This window comes from Balearica regulorum, chromosome 2, assembly GCF_011004875.1.
Source record: "Balearica regulorum gibbericeps isolate bBalReg1 chromosome 2, bBalReg1.pri, whole genome shotgun sequence".
NCBI classification, from domain to species: domain Eukaryota; kingdom Metazoa; phylum Chordata; class Aves; order Gruiformes; family Gruidae; genus Balearica; species Balearica regulorum.
The window spans coordinates 43,505,588-43,521,309 of NC_046185.1; the positions used below are offsets into that span (position 1 = coordinate 43,505,588).

At 39.5% G+C, this 15,722-nt stretch overlaps 1 protein-coding gene across 1 annotated transcript; it reads left to right on the forward strand.

The window, feature by feature from the left end:
- The first annotated feature begins 1,701 nt into the window (after window positions 1-1,701).
- LYPLA1 (lysophospholipase 1) lies at window positions 1,702-15,522 on the forward strand. The gene is made up of 9 exons (XM_075744089.1): window positions 1,702-1,966; window positions 2,602-2,633; window positions 5,648-5,713; window positions 7,223-7,270; window positions 8,091-8,161; window positions 8,883-8,956; window positions 9,717-9,818; window positions 10,413-10,589; window positions 11,994-15,522. Exons 1-9 carry the CDS (start codon window positions 1,898-1,900, stop codon window positions 12,045-12,047), a joined length of 693 nt encoding a protein of 230 aa, XP_075600204.1. The 5' UTR covers window positions 1,702-1,897; the 3' UTR covers window positions 12,048-15,522.
- Window positions 15,523-15,722: the final 200 nt, after the last annotated feature.

Sequence of the window (15,722 nt, forward strand, 5' to 3'; positions counted from 1 at the left end):
CATTTATCCAGCAACCCTGAGCCATGCCAGCATCAACTGGGAATTCAGGTAGGGTCATTCCAGCTATACTGGTTTAAACATTAAAAGCTTAGTCTAATTATGAGCAGACAACCGATCTCCTCAGCTCATCAGCAGGCCACCTCACAGAAGTTACATTTATGTGGCAAACAGCACGGCAGACAGGGAAGACAGAATTTTGTTTGTGTCCTCAAAGGATGTGCTACAGCAGGAGTCAGGTTCAGCATACTTGATAAGCACCTGTCATAATGTGAAGCTCCTCACGTTTTAGGAATCTTTTATGCATAAACTATATTTTCTTAAGATTTGAATCGGGGACAGTACATGAGACAAGAACACACACTAAAGTAGAGATAAATCAAAACACAAAAAGCTACCCGTGAAAATAACCCAATTTTAACAATCACAGGGTTCCCCTGGCATAAATAGTATGTATCAAAGCAGCTTAACAATCATGGCAAAAGACGTTTAACCTTACGCAGTTGGCGCAAAGGCTTCTCCAATATATTTAACGCTGACAAAAATATTAATGTTGTTGAGCAAAAGCTTTGTGAAAAAACATCCCTGCCTAGTACGGAACATGCCAGTGGGAAGGATGTGAAAGAAGTATAGTGTGCATTCTGCTGCTGTTTGAGCTGCCAAAAAAGCATCCATGTTAGCCAGATACCGCCCAGCAAATACAATGAGTTGATTGACTTTCTGGGAGGAAGTATCTGACAAAGATGTATGGAACAGAAGACAAAGAACAAAGTATTTCATTTTGATAGAAATGTGTTTGCCATACTTATTCAGAGTTGGTCTAAGTATTCAGAATGGACTGGAATGATCCAGTAATTTCAACACGGAGTGCCTGAATAGCCCAATACATTTCAAGATGAATAAGAATCATTGACTCTTTGGCTGTAAACCAAGAGATTTAATTTGGTGATGAAGGCATCTGATCTGATGAGGACAAATTAGTTCTGTCTAACAATGCTGTGTGCTGGTTTTCCTGTTTCCCATGACTTAATATTTTATATTTACCCATATAAGGATACTGTAATTTCCCTTTTCCCCTAAGCCTTATAATACAGCATAAAAATGTTTTACAGGCAACACTCAAACCATAGCCATGTACAAATTATACTATAAAAATGCAGTATCATCTGGCAGACATATCTGGCTATTTGAAACGTAGTTTTAAAGGTGAAAGTCCAAACTCTTTGAAACCACTGGAAACCCAAAGACAGAAGCAACTTCGCAGAGCCTGACTTTTAACCAGTGTATGCAGACTTGTCACTTCTCAGCACACCAGGCTCCAGCCGGACATCCCCTGAGGGGATTCTCTAGCAGGCGTTAGCTGCCGCTGGTACCCCTAGAGGTCTGCAACACCCGCACGCCTGCCCGGCGTAGCTGCTCACACGCAGCAGGCCGGCCCGGGAAGGCACGTACAAGGCCGAAGGAGGTATCAAGGGTCGCTGCTCCGGCTCGGCGGAGGCTACGTTAATGTTCTACCTCAGAGGCGCCCGCTGACGGGGCAGGCCGCGGCCAGGCGGCCCACGACGCGCAGGCGGCCGCAGTTCCTCTCAGCCGCGTGGCCGCCTCCAGGCCCGCCCCCCCCCCTCGCGCCCTGGGGTCCACCTGTCCCGCCGCCCTGGCGGCAGCCAATCGGGTGCGGGGATGGCCACGGGGGGAGGCGGGCGGGGGAGGCTGCCCGGCAGCGGGGCGGCGGCGCGCCGGCGGGGGGCTGTGGGCGCCAGGCCCGCTCCCCCGCTCCCCCGCTCCCGGCTGCCGCAGCGCCCCCGCCTTCCGCGCGCCAGCCCCCGCCTTCCTGGCCCGGCGCCCGTCCCGCCTCCCCGCTCTTGGCCGGTGTCCCGCTGGCCGCCTCGCAGCCCGGTGTATGTGCGGCAACAACATGTCGGCGCCGCTGCCTGCCATCGTCCCGGCCGCCAGGAAGGCGACGGCTGCCGTGAGTGCGGGCGGGGGGCGAACCGCGGGGAGGTGCCGGCGGTCAGGGGTGCGCCCCGGCGGGGGGTGGCCCCCACCCCGCTTTGTTCGCCGCCGCGGCCTCAGTGCGGGGCGGGGGGCGGCTGCAGCGGCCCCGGGGCCTGGGGGCGACACCGCGATCAGGCCCGGCCCGGCTGAGGGCGGGCGCGACCCACGCTGCCGCCGGACGGGTGCCTGTCTGGTGCGAGTGGGTATCGCGGGGCGGCCCGGCCCAGGCGGGGTGACCGGTCTCTCCCGTTACTTTCCTGTCAGAGCCGGGCCGGGCTCCGCACCGGGATCCCGCTCCCTTCGCGGCTAGAGTCAGCGCCGGGCAGGGGAAGGTCATCGGTGTCAGCGGGGGCCGCGCCACCCTCCGCGGCTGGCGGGGGCCCCGCGGCGCCGTGTGCCGGTCGAGGGCGGGGTGCGCCCGCTGATGGCGGCGGGGAGGCCGGGGAGGGGAGGACTGGGGTGGGAAGTGAGTGGAGCAGAGTTTTCTTCTGAGAAAGTCGTACTGTGCCCTGAACTGTGTGTGATCTCGCGTGGGCGTCAGCAGTGCGTGAGTTAGGTGCGTTTATTGTTTAATGAACACCGCTGTGTGTTTTTTTTTTCCTCCTTTAGGTCATTTTTCTTCATGGATTGGGAGATACCGGGTGTGTATTCTGATCTACTATATACTTTATAGTTACTATAGTTTCAGATCTAAGACTGCATGTTTTAAAGACGTGAGCAGTTAAAAGTTACTCAAGCTTCTTATTTTGCCCTTAATTGAATGCAGTGGCTGACAACAGATGAAATGGGTGACAGCTATTTATTTCCCAGCATAAGTTCTCAAAAGCTTTTTCTTCTGTCTTTTCAATCACTTACCTAACTTGGTCTGAATGTAATATCTGTTTTGTTCTTGAGTCAAGCTTGATGAAAAAAGAAGTCTGTTGGTTTCTGATCTTTTGTTTTCCTGAGAGTGGGTTCCTGGTCATTCCTGTGCTTGTCTAAATTTAGAATTCTCTTTTTTTCCGGACTTGTGGATTGCTGGTTTGCTAGTAGGTGCAGTTAGGCCATGGTTTCTTCTTCAGTGTGTCACACATTAAAATCCAAGCTTACTTGATTTATCTAAGCAAACTCCTAGGTAGTCACCTAATGTCTACAGATTTCTCTATCTGAAATATGGTTCTCAGACTCCAAAAAACCCCCAAACAAGCTGTGAAATACCCTGTTTGCCTTGTTCCTGTTATTTTCATGTTTGAGTAGAAATGGAAAGTGTAGGGAATTTCTGGGAGGTTCTAGGTGTGGTATAATGTTTCCATTTGAAGCTTGTGTGTGCCGAGGTGTAAGCGTACATTCATTAAAGCTATTGAATTAACAAGTTAGGAGTGTGTTGAAACCTTTTTTTTTTGGTAGAAGATTTTAAAGGAATTGGCACTTAGATGCTGCAAATAAGTAGCATGAATGCTTTGTCTATTGTGCTCCCTTACGGGCAAAATTAGATAGTTTGTGGGTTTTTGTGGTTTGGGTTTTTTTTTTTTTTTTAAGAACTCTGTTTTTGTTACCGGGAACTTCAGTGTTGCCTCGAGGTTGAAGCTTGCAATGTTTATGTCTTAAACTTTTTTTCTGAAGAACTGAAAAAAAAAAAAAAGCTGTCAAAATTGAAACCTGTGTAACCTGGACACTTATTAAGTTAAAAAGAGTCAAGTCCGTGCACTTGGCAGTATTCTACAAGTAGAGATGTTTGCTCTCATTTGTGCTGACACACCACCTTGTTTGCATTATCCCTCTTCCTCTCTGCTGGTAGAATATGCAGCTGAGGCAGCAGTGCTTCCTGCATATTGGCACCAAATGTTCAGCAAGTGATTGCAGAATCTTTTGAGTCTTTGGAATTTGAATCCTTGCAAATCAGGTTGATGTTGGGTTTGGCAAGGGAAAAAAACCATAGAGATTTGCTCTTTAACATAAATTGTATTCCTTATACAAATGTGGTATTTCCATTTTGGTGACAAAGCTAATGTGTAGTCTCAAGCTTGCAAATGCACTGAGCGTACTGGAATGTATCCATTAACAAGTTCTAACACCTCTGTGATGTGATGGTGATTTAGTTCTATTTGTTTCTCTAGACCACTGCAGGTCAGGTTAGCTAAAACTGCCTTTGACATACTGCCATTTTTTTCCCCAAAAAAGCTATAGTAGTGACCCAAAAAAGAATTGTCCGAAGAGGACCAGCTGTATTTTTCTTACTCTGAGAAGTACCTAACAGAGGTTATGTTCTTTTTGTCTCTTAGCTCCTATATAAATGGCACTTAAAGATTGGTACATACTTGTCAAAATCTGAACAAAAGGTACAACATAGAGGATTGTTCTAAGGAGTCTGCATAAATGTGTATACAATGTTGCTTTCCATATTTGTGAAATTACAGATGGCTAAAAAAAATTCCCCAAATTCTTACCTAACTAGTTTTTCTCTGTTGCATTTCTCCTTTAGATTCTTACTTGGCCTTCTGTGATACTGTGCATATTATCCAAGTAGTATCACTCATAATTTGTTAATGATACATATATATATAAGTATTGATAAGAAGTAGGCTGAGATATCCAGCCAGTGTTTCAAATGCCTGTGCTGTCTGTGTGTTTGAAACATCTTTAGGTAGCATACATTAACTTTTCAGGATGGTTGTAAAATTAAAACTAAACCAAACATGCTTTTATGACTTGTCTGCTGTTGGTCTGATAAGTTCAGCTGTGTTACTGATGAAGTTGTTACAGGTGCTTTCTGCTTAGAATCAACTTTTCAGTATCTAGTTTAGTGGGTGAGTTAGGAATACTGAATAGTGAGAAAAATCAGAAAATACAGGTCCTATTGAGTGTTGTGGAAAGCAAAGTGCAGGCATAGGCAGTGGTTCTGCACAGGTTCAGATTTGGGTCTAGCTTGGTTCAGGTCTAGATGAGCCCTGGAGCGAGTCTTTCAGAGGGAGCTGTTTATTTAAATAATGCTTTCCAGTTTTTTGTTTTGTAGGAAGCTTGATAATTCACCTGCTGTGCAGATCTCGCATTGTTCTGTGCGTTCATACAGCACATGCTTCAGGTTAAAAAATTACCTGCAATCTGGAATGTTGTTCAGGACTGCCCAAATCTGAGACCATTCAAGCTGAACCAAAGTTAATAGGTCTGATTGATTAGATTGGCTCCATGTGGAGTTAGCTTGGATGTCAGTTCACTGCCCTCCCGCATCAAGAAATTTGGTTCAGAAAAAGCAAACTTGGCTGTGAAAGAAGCTGCCCTTCTTCAGGAGCATCAAAGCAGCCTCTGGGCTAGAGCTGCCTGGAAGCAGGGTGCCTGTTTTCACGTGCTGTGGTGCCCCAGTTAATAAACCCAGCCAGATACAGAGCAGGCTTTGCCTAGAGCCAAAGTGGCATTTCTGCAGCTGTGTCGCAACTGTGATAGTGAAATTAGATGAAGTGTCCCTGGCTGTATATATGCAACAAATATTTAGAGGCAGAACAAACCTTTTACTACTATATTCATAGCATACTGCAGTTGATGTAAATTTTTTCTAGAAATATGTTTATATCAATCTAATTCAGCATATTTCATACTTGCTCTATGCCGTTGGCACCAACATAGAAATAAGAGCTAAGCCAAAAACATAAATGCCATTTAATATGTTTTTTCTTAACAGGCATGGATGGTCAGAAGCACTTGCAGGTATCAAAAGCCCCCACGTAAAATACATTTGCCCACATGCGTAAGTTTGTAACTTTTCTTGTTTTATGTTTTTCTGTAGAGTTACTTATTAAGACACTTGCACAGGTGATGAAGTCAAATGAGATTTGGATGTCTGTGCATTTCATTTCTATATTAAAAAAAATCACTAAAATAATGTTGATGCTATTAAATATTTTGTTATTTTTAGGAAATGCTGAATAATTTACTTTATGGCAAAACTCCATTTTTATTCATATTTTGCTTTTGTTAATAATTCAGACTGAAAACATATTTGGAAAGTTTTAGGTGCAAAGTTAGATTGTTTTGACTTTGTCTTCACTGGATTGAGTTGTTGTTGCTTTTTTTTTTTTTAACAGTCATTTGTTAAATGCCAGTCTTAACAAGAAGTATTTTTTTGTATTTTATTGACCCTTAAATATAATTTGTATGAGGTACACGTATTTCTTAAACTCACGTACATGTATAATAGATGAAATTTCCCTGTCACTTACAGCAAGTTTCAAAGATTGATAGGATATTCATATTTTCAGCAAATAATGCAATTTGAGCTGTCTTTCTGCGATTTGAGAAGTGAAACACTTCTGAGCATGGTCAGGAGTCAGTAAATAAAGCATTATAATCTATCTAATATTTACTTAATGATAGAAAAACTAATTAAGTATAATCTTTAAAAATTCAGATTATCTTTTGCTGCAGCAGTCTTGGGAGATGTGGAGCATGGATGACAGGGAGATAAATAAGCAATATTTTGGTGTATTACTGGGCTGGGATATATTTATTTATTTTACCACGTGTCTGCGCTTTGCTGAGCCATTCAAAAAGAGCTTAGCGATATCTGCTGTTCTCTTTGCTTGCCCTTTGTCTTCTTTCAGTCTTTCCCTGCAGAACTTATGTTCCTCAGTTTCAGTAGATTAAAACTATAACCAGATTTGATCCATAGCCTGGTCCATTGAAGTTGTCTTGGTATGTCTGAAAAGGTGCTGTACAGCAGCACAAGGGTGGGAACGAGTCCTGCAGTGAAGGCAGGCACTGCTTATGCAGATTCTACCATAGAGAGAAGCACGCGTGGCCACACATATCCACCACTGGGTTGCGTTTGGCTGCTTCCTTAGGTTCGCTGATGCTGCTGTGTAACGTGCCTTCATCCACTGAGTGTGTGTATGGAACTGTGATAAATAACTGTTACGTAGAAATAACTAAATGGTATATACATATATATTAAAAAAATATGTATATGATATATATGCACTCACACACATGCACACACACGCATATATATATATAAAAGCGGCCCATTAATGTTTTGCTTGCTGTGCATAGAGAGTCGTAATTCAACACTGAATATTAAATGTGTTTGGGCTGGCAGGTTTGGAGAGATTGCTTGAAGAGACGCTACAAAGTAGCTAATGTTAATTACAGTTTAAAAGTAACACAGAATTGGGGATGTGTAATTTCGTGACATAACTGCATCTGCATTATTAAATTTCAATATATTTCTTATGTCAGTGGTGTTCATTCTCATTTCTAGGCCAGTTATGCCAGTTTCTTTGAACATGAACATGGCTATGCCGTCATGGTAAGTATTTGTACAATTGCAAGCGATTCTAATCAAAACGTACTTAGGAGTTTGAACTCATTGTTCTTAATTAAAAATCATGAATAACCTGATTGGCTGGTTTTAATCACATGTAAATATAAAAAGCTTTTTGCTTTAGTTGTGTTCTTATAAAAGGGCTCTCATGAGAATGCTCTAATTCTCCTTGTGTATCTGTGGTAATGGTTATTCCTCAGGACTAATCCGTATGTCTTAAAATACAAAACCCACTTTACTTTACAAGTATGAATTCACAGTCAGTAGTAGTAGAGACTTGGAGTGGAAATACTGTCACTACTAGTGAGTAATATTTGGTGGGTCAGTAGGGTATCTACAAACTGTTTTTTAGAATGTCCATTTTGAATAGAGAACAAGAAAAACATGGTAGATTTCAATGGTCTTAAGCCAGTCCTCTTCAGTTGTTGGGTTTTGGTTTTTTTCCTCAAGTAACTTGTGTTTGTTTTTCCTATATTTCTTCAAACAGTATTTTAATTTTGTACATACAACTGATAAATTGAAATTCCTGCTGATATTTTTGGAGCAAATATCAAAACTGAGCTGCTTAATCTGCAGTAAATTGCAGAAGATATCAAAACTCAGAAAAGCTTTGTTGACTAGATGTAGCCTTTTAGCCACATTCACAGATTGTCCCCTATTTATTGTAATCTTTGGGTGGTTGGTACTAAAAATAATATGTTAGCTAACATTATTATCTGGAAAATGTCTCAATTTTATTGTTTGTATTTTAAGGAAGTGGAATGGATGCTCTAATGAGTAATGCTCTTGTTGATATTTTTGTAAGGTTTGATATCATTGGACTTTCTCCAGATTCACAGGAAGATGAAGTTGGGATCAAGCAAGCAGCAGAGAATGGTATGCTTAGGAACACTTTTTATGTCTTAAAAGTACTTTCATGTATTCTTAAAAATGAATTATCAGTCTGAAACAGATTTTCCAAAACCAAAATTATTAGGGAAGGTAATACGTCTATATTGTATTATTGCTGATCAAAGTTTAGCTAAGTGCATAGTTTATTTTGTGGTTGTTTTGTGTGTGTGTGTGGTGTGGTGGTGGGTTTTTTTTGGTTTTTGTTTTTTTTAAAACTTCATGAATGTATTTGGTTTGTGTGGCAAGGTTTTGGTAGTGGGGTGGGGGGGTGGGGCTATAGGAGTGTAGTAGAGTGTAATAAGTATATGTAATTTACGAGTAATTCACCAGTACAAACATTTCAAACTCTCAAATATGAAATGTACATGGGAGCTAGTGTACCTTTTTTTAAGAGCTTCTGGATGGCACAGCAGGTTAGAGCTGTATGAGCATCCACTTGTACTGCTGGATAGTTAGAAGAGGATACCATCTTCCTGGCAATGGGGCTTTTGTGAGACTTACTTGCATGTTTTTTTCTTTGGAAATGGTACAATGGCACTGGAATTTCTGATCGTGCTCTAGATTTTCTAATACTTTTTAATGAATAGCAGACTAGATTTTCCTTTCACTAGATTTCTGTTGACATTGGGGAGAAGGTCTCTTTCCTCTTCTAGATGTTATATCGAATGGAGTGGGTTTTAACTACTGGCCTTTATTTATGTTGCAGTTAAAGCACTGATAGATCAAGAAGTAAAAAATGGAATTCCTTCTAATCGAATTATTCTGGGAGGCTTTTCTCAGGTAAGGTATGGTTGGAAAGAACTGTGTCTTTTTTAGGGAAGTAACCTAGCTTTCCTAATCCAGAACACTTGAAATCCAGACACTTGAATAGAAAAGGGCTGATGTTAGATGCTTCTAAAATTTAAGGTGTCGCTTTTCCTTTGCTTTAGCAAATTAAGTCTTTCTGGTTTATGCAAATAATTACTATTCACTGGAAAATCAACATGCATGTGGAAAAAATGTACTAAAATTAATAGTCTGTTTAAAGTTTTTATGCATGTAACTTATATAGCTTTGCTTGAAAATCTTGCTGGTATTTTTAATTTAACTCTTAATTTGGTAGATATTTGATAGTCTGGATTTATTTGCAAAATTCTTCCCTTCATACTTGTAAGAGATCTGTGTTGGTAGGTTAACAGATTAATTGGTCCATACACCAACTCCTCATTCTGCATGCAGTAAATGAAAATATTAAAGTAGTGGTAACACTGTCAGAGTGATAGTCCTTTATTTCATGTTTTGGGTTTTGATTTGGGGGTTTTTCTTCCCATCTGTTAGTTATGATAAACTTGCTGTTTTACTTCTGAATTGATCACATGGACTTGGAGGGGGTAAAAAAAGCAAAATAAATGTTGTACAGGAATACTGGTTTTAGTGTTGGCTCTAAGGAAGAACAGATTGAAATAGAGAAAGACCTTTAAGGAGAAAACAGAGATCTTGAAACGAGCATTAAAAGGAACGTTACCATTACCATTCTAATACTTATATCCCTTTATCTTAGGGAGGTGCTTTATCATTGTATACAGCTCTTACAACACAACAAAAATTAGCAGGTGTTGTAGCCCTCAGCTGTTGGCTTCCTCTACGGGCTTCTTTTCCTCAGGTATTTATGTTTCTTTCCTAAGCTAATTTGCATTTGGGGAATGAGTACATCTGCAGATGGTATCTTGTGCAGGAATTAGTGGCCATCGTTATTACCAAATATTGACAGTTGTTTGGTAACTTGGAAGTTTTTAAAATAGGGCCCTGGAGTTTTAGAGTTTGGCAAGTAGGGAAAATGAGAAAATATTCAGTAGCTATCTCTGCTGAAAATGACATTCCTATGAAACATAAAGGCTACAACAAATTTTTCCTTAAAGATGAATTTTCTATTTGCCATTTGTGCCATCTGCAAGGCACTTTCTTATTAGAAACTAGGTATTTAAACAAAGTATTGGGGTTTTACGTGGCCAGAAATCATGTTCTTCTGTTCTGAAATAAGTGCCAAAATTTTATTTGCAGGTTTTTGAACTTTGTGTGTTGTCAGGCACAGATATTACTTCATAAGGAACTTGCAGACTGTACATTTGTGGTTTTTCCCCCTCAGAATTCAACCTCTTTGTCATGCCACAGGGCATAGTGCCATGGGGTTATTTGATCTCGAAGATGTTAGCCGTACCTCCGCTCACTGTCTCTTTCTTGTCTTCACCCCTAACAGGGGCCTATCAATGGTGTCAACAAGGAGATTGCTGTTCTTCAGTGCCATGGGGACTGTGACCCATTGGTTCCTTTAATGTTTGGTTCTCTCACTGTTGAGAAGCTAAAGAGCATGATAAATCCAGCGAATGTCACCTTCAGGACTTACTCTGGCATGATGCATAGCTCATGTATTGAGGTAATTTTCTTAATATTCAATATCTCAGCTGGGTATGGTTAACTTTTTTCCCTCAAAACAAATATGTATTGGAAGGGGTTTTTTTTGGGTTGGTTTTTTTGGATTGTGTTTTTTTTTAATAACAAGTGCTTGATGCCACTAACTTATTTTAGTGAGTAACTGAATTGTCTGGCTGAAAAAGCATCCAGGGCAAAAGTTTGTATGACTAGCGGGAACTTCCTCATAAGACTGTATTTTTGGGACAAGGCTAGTTGGTCTATAAAATACTTCTTTTTTTCCCTACTCTTTTATTTGCTTACTAAAAAAAAATCCCTGAATTGGAAGGGAGATTCTCACAGCATAAATCCAACTTGGTATTTTGGAGAGAAAAACCTTGTTAGTTCTATGGATGGAGACATCAAAGGAATGGGGAGGGAAGCTTGACGCTACCGAAGAGGCGGCCTCAGAACTTACATTTATGGTTCTGGCTCAGCAGGCAGCTGAACTGATGTAATGGCTTGTTGCCGCCAGAAAGGGGTGGACTAGTTCCCTCTGCTCGTGACCTTGTGGCCCTCTCTTCCTTCTTGCACCAGCTCTGGAGCTGATCAGAAACTTCTGTGAACCATTTGAACTTGCTAAAATGGCAAAAACTGCTGGCTTTTTTTGCAGCAGTAGTGAGCCGAAGCATCAGTGCTTACACAAAATAAGTGGTAGGAGCAAGAAACAGAAGAGGAGGCAAGGAACAAGTCTGCCATTTGTCAGCAGCAGTAACTTTGTTAATTTGGATTGCTGCATCTTGTGGGAACCTCTTTGGGACATTTACACAGTTGTGTTCAGGCAGTAACAGCATTGACTTATCATACAAATATATTAGTAACGTGCTCTTCTTACAACTTTGACGTAATTCAAAAAGAAAAAGTATTTTTAACGTGGCCTGGTTTCCCAGTCTACTTTGCTGTATTGCTTTTCCTTAAGGAAGGAGGCATCATGAAGGTGAGACTGCATGGTTAGGAGGAGGAGCTGCTGGATTTTCACACTGCTGCTAACTTGCAAAAGTTTAAAGTATACACGAAGCTACAGCCTTAGTGACATTCAAACCCTGTGCATGCTCAGCCTGGTGCTGTTTAGATCACTTGATGATTGATATGTAGCTTGCCAGGTCAACTTCATAGAGAAAAAAGTAGTCTTTGCTCTTTTTCTTGTATTTTAGCCTCTTCTAAATGTATAGTGCCTTTAAAGAGTTATCAGCCTTGAGTTGTTGTGTGCGAAGTGGTATGGTTTTATCAAGTAACTAGTTACTCAGTATTTGTAGCCCAGCTGCTCAGTATGACTGAAATGCTGAAATATGATTTAGTCTAGCTGAGTATATATTAGTAGGGAACTTCAACTAATACAACTTTTTTTTTTTTTTTAATCTTTAAACAGGAGATGATGGATGTAAAACAGTTCATAGACAAACATCTACCTCCCATAGACTGAAATAGTATGTGAGAAGCCTTCTGTATAAATACACCAGCATCAACTGTGGTAGAGTGTTAATCTTTTCATATGCCTGATAGGAAACATTACTTCTATACCTGCAGTGTTACTACTGTGTTGCAAATTTGTACTTAGGATGAGGATTTAATAATACACATGTACCAGAAGTGATAATCTTTTTAGTATTAACCATCCACTGGTGGGACTATATGAATGAGGCAGCTAAGTAACAATGACAGAATGTAACCTAAGCATACTGTTTTAAGATGTCTGATTTTTTTTTTAATTGCAAAATTTTAAACTATTTGTACAAGTAATTAAAAACTAAATTTAAGTGAGCAACATAAGTGTGACCAGTTTAGTTATAATCAAGACATGATTTGTTCTTAATACTCATGGAAAACCTATTAAAACATTTCCTTGATGTAACGGATGTGGGCATATGTAACATGTAACATAATGAGCATATGATGGTAGAATAAATGTTACCAAGGACAAAGCTTTAAATATTAAATGTTTATTATTACTACAGATAAGGAGAGTTGTTCTAGAATGGCTAGAAGTCAGCGAAGGTATTTCTTATATTGAAACCACCTCCGTTTTTAACTATTTTCATATAGGTAGATACTGTAGAAATTCTAAAGGGACTCATTCCTTGTTAGACTGTCATTTGTCGCTTATTGTCTTTTTTTAATTACTGTAAACTCACATCAAATGCTGACTTGGAACAGAATCCTGAAGTGCATAGAATTAATTCAAGTTTCATTTAAAAATTCCTGGTTTTGTACTGAATATTAATCTTGTGCTTTAGTCTTTGTAGCTTTCATTTGTGTAGAAATGTTGATATATTTCACATGAGCAATTCCAGGATACCATTTTGATTTTTCTGTCTGCATTGGAGTAAGTAACTGAAAACAGTGCAGCTGTATAGTTTTGTGTGTTGTTGAAATGTCATCTGTAACACAGACATTGACTAATATGAATTCTTTTTTAATAGAAATCTAAGTGCAATTGGGATATAACTTAAACTTTAAGTGATTGCCATCTAATACTTTCTTTTATTGAATGCTGAGATGAGGTTTTTTTATGAAAAAGAACAAAGAATTTTATTTTCAAATGTTAGGCTTTCCCCAGATCAGTATAGCCTAGGAATATGAAGACCAACTATGGGTAAAAGATAAATCTACAAGATACAGGATGTCTCTTCTTCAGAAGCTTAAAATTCTAGAATGCACTGGGTTACAGAAATTGATGTACGCTCAAGAGCTTTTTGCAGTTAAGAGCCATAATTTACTTCTGGAAACAGCTGTTCTTCTGTAGAGTTCAGAGGCTGTCACTGCACTAGAAATGTTTTTTAAAAAGTACAGTTTTTACTACATAATATGTTGCATGACAATGTTCTATAATATGTTTGCAAGCAAAGAATATTCTTATTTTGGATGCATCTGTCATGTCAGCACTGTGCTTCATACCTGCTTTTAAGGTACTTTCTCCTCTCCCAGCTTAATCAAGTGGTCTTCTTACAGTGTATGTGGATTTACATCCAAGGCATCTACCAATACAAATGCATGAATGGGGAATTGCGCCTTTATATCCTTCCTTCAACACGGCTGCTGCCAGAAATCTGACTTGTCCACCTAGTCTGAATTCATAGTTTTCAGTGCTTTTTTTCCTATGTATTGCACTTCATTTTTAGGAAGCTGTTTTTCTTTTCTAATCCAGTTTCTCTGGGTTATTAAACATCTCTTAACATGTAAAATTGAAAAGGAGGTTTTTTCCTAAATGGTGTTGAAACACTTCTAGATATTCCATCTATGTGGTTGAGAGGGCATGTCTATTAACTTTGAAGTTTAATGAGTCTTTTCCCTCAGTCACTCTGTTCTATAGATCTGCCAATTTGTCTTTCAGTTAATTTAGTTCACAGAAGAAACCAAAATATTCCAGTTGTAGTTGTGCCAAAGTTCTGTTGAGAAAACAGTATGTCCTAGCTTGGAGTCATTCCCAAATTGCATTAGCTAATTTCGCAGTCCTGCTGAATTGCAAACTTGGTAAGCAAACTATATGTTATTTCTCCTAGTTTTTAGATTTGTCCTCGTTCCCCTGTTGTCTAAATAATTCCCTGAATATTGGCATGTTTCCAAAGTTCTGCGTAAGCTTCTAATTTTTCCTTTATTATTTTCTTGTTCTGTTTGTAAATTGTTTGATAATGCTGTTCAGCTGTCTTGTTCAAATTTTAATTGACTGTGTGCTCATTTCACATATTCTTTCTTCTGTTAGAATGAGTTTAAAAATATTTTTAGATGTTAAAATGACATCAGTCCTAGCTTGATTCTGTGTTAGCTTCATAACACTTTCTTCAGTTTGGTGAACTGTGTTCACAGCTTGTGGTCAGTTTCTAGTACTTAAGCATTTTAATCCAAGTGAGCTTCAACTGTCATTTCTGTGATGCTTTCACATGTTTTTCTAGAAATGCTTTATGTGTTAAATTCGTTCAAATGTTCAGCTATCATAACAAGACTTTCTTCATGCTGTTGTCTTTGCTGCTTGCTTTATCTACAAAGAACTGTGTTACCAAAGTAAATGTAAGTAAATATTATGACTTACTCTGAATTTCTGTATTCTAGGAAGAATTCTTCCCCTCAAGAAGTTTTGTGGGGTTTTGGGTTTTGTTTTGGTTTTTTTTAGGGGTATAGGAGTATGTTGTAGTTGGGGGTTGTTAAAGAGCCCAGGAGATAGAGGAAACTTCGAGGATATGTTTGAAGCCTATCCTGTCTCCTCCCACATTACAGTGTGTATCTCGAGCTCTTGTCTTTCATAACTTCCCAGCTAGTTGGAATGCTGTGTGTATGATCTTGGAGCTGAACTTCACTACCTGAAGGGGTTTGATGGTGGGATTATTGTCATAATTGCATGTATTTTTAGGCTGAATGATAGCTCAGTCTGGTGTGGGGATTTTCATAATATGTGATTAAAATGGAGAAATTGGACTGTCAGTGTTCTAAATGTGAATGTCCTATCCTCGTAAACTGCAATTTGAAACTGTCCAATAATGAAGTTTATTTTTTGTAATGTTAGGCTTTCCCCAAAAGAGAATGATGTCTGTCAAACCTATGAAAGTATTGATCTGAAAATACCTTGCTTGCAGATCAGTTTGCTTCAATGGGTATCTAACTCCCAAATGTGTTTTTAATTTCAAAATGGTACTTAAATTTGACGGCAATTTTGTGCAGTCAGAAGTCTGACTACTTGTTGGAATATGTTGCCCACTTTTTAACAAACACGTTGAATTACGTTCTATAAGCCAAATCTTCCAGCCATTCTTGAAGTAAACCTGCACTGGGGTCTGTACTACGGTGAAAGCTGTATGATTTGGTCTCTTCCTCCAATCTTGTATAATTACAACACAGTAGATTTGGGAAAAGTACTGTACACTGTAACTGGTATTAGAACTTTAATTAAAACATGTTCTCTCTAATAGAGTATACTGCACTTCATTGAAATCATTAGGATGCATCTTTTATGTAGAGGTGCTATTTGTGTTGATGGATGACTGAGAACAAGCTGTTTAAGATGTTAATGAAGCCATATGTACAAGGCCTGTGTATCTTAAATTTTATAAAGAAATACTGAACATTTACTCTTTGTGTTATGAAGTATAAGCCATTTATATTTAAT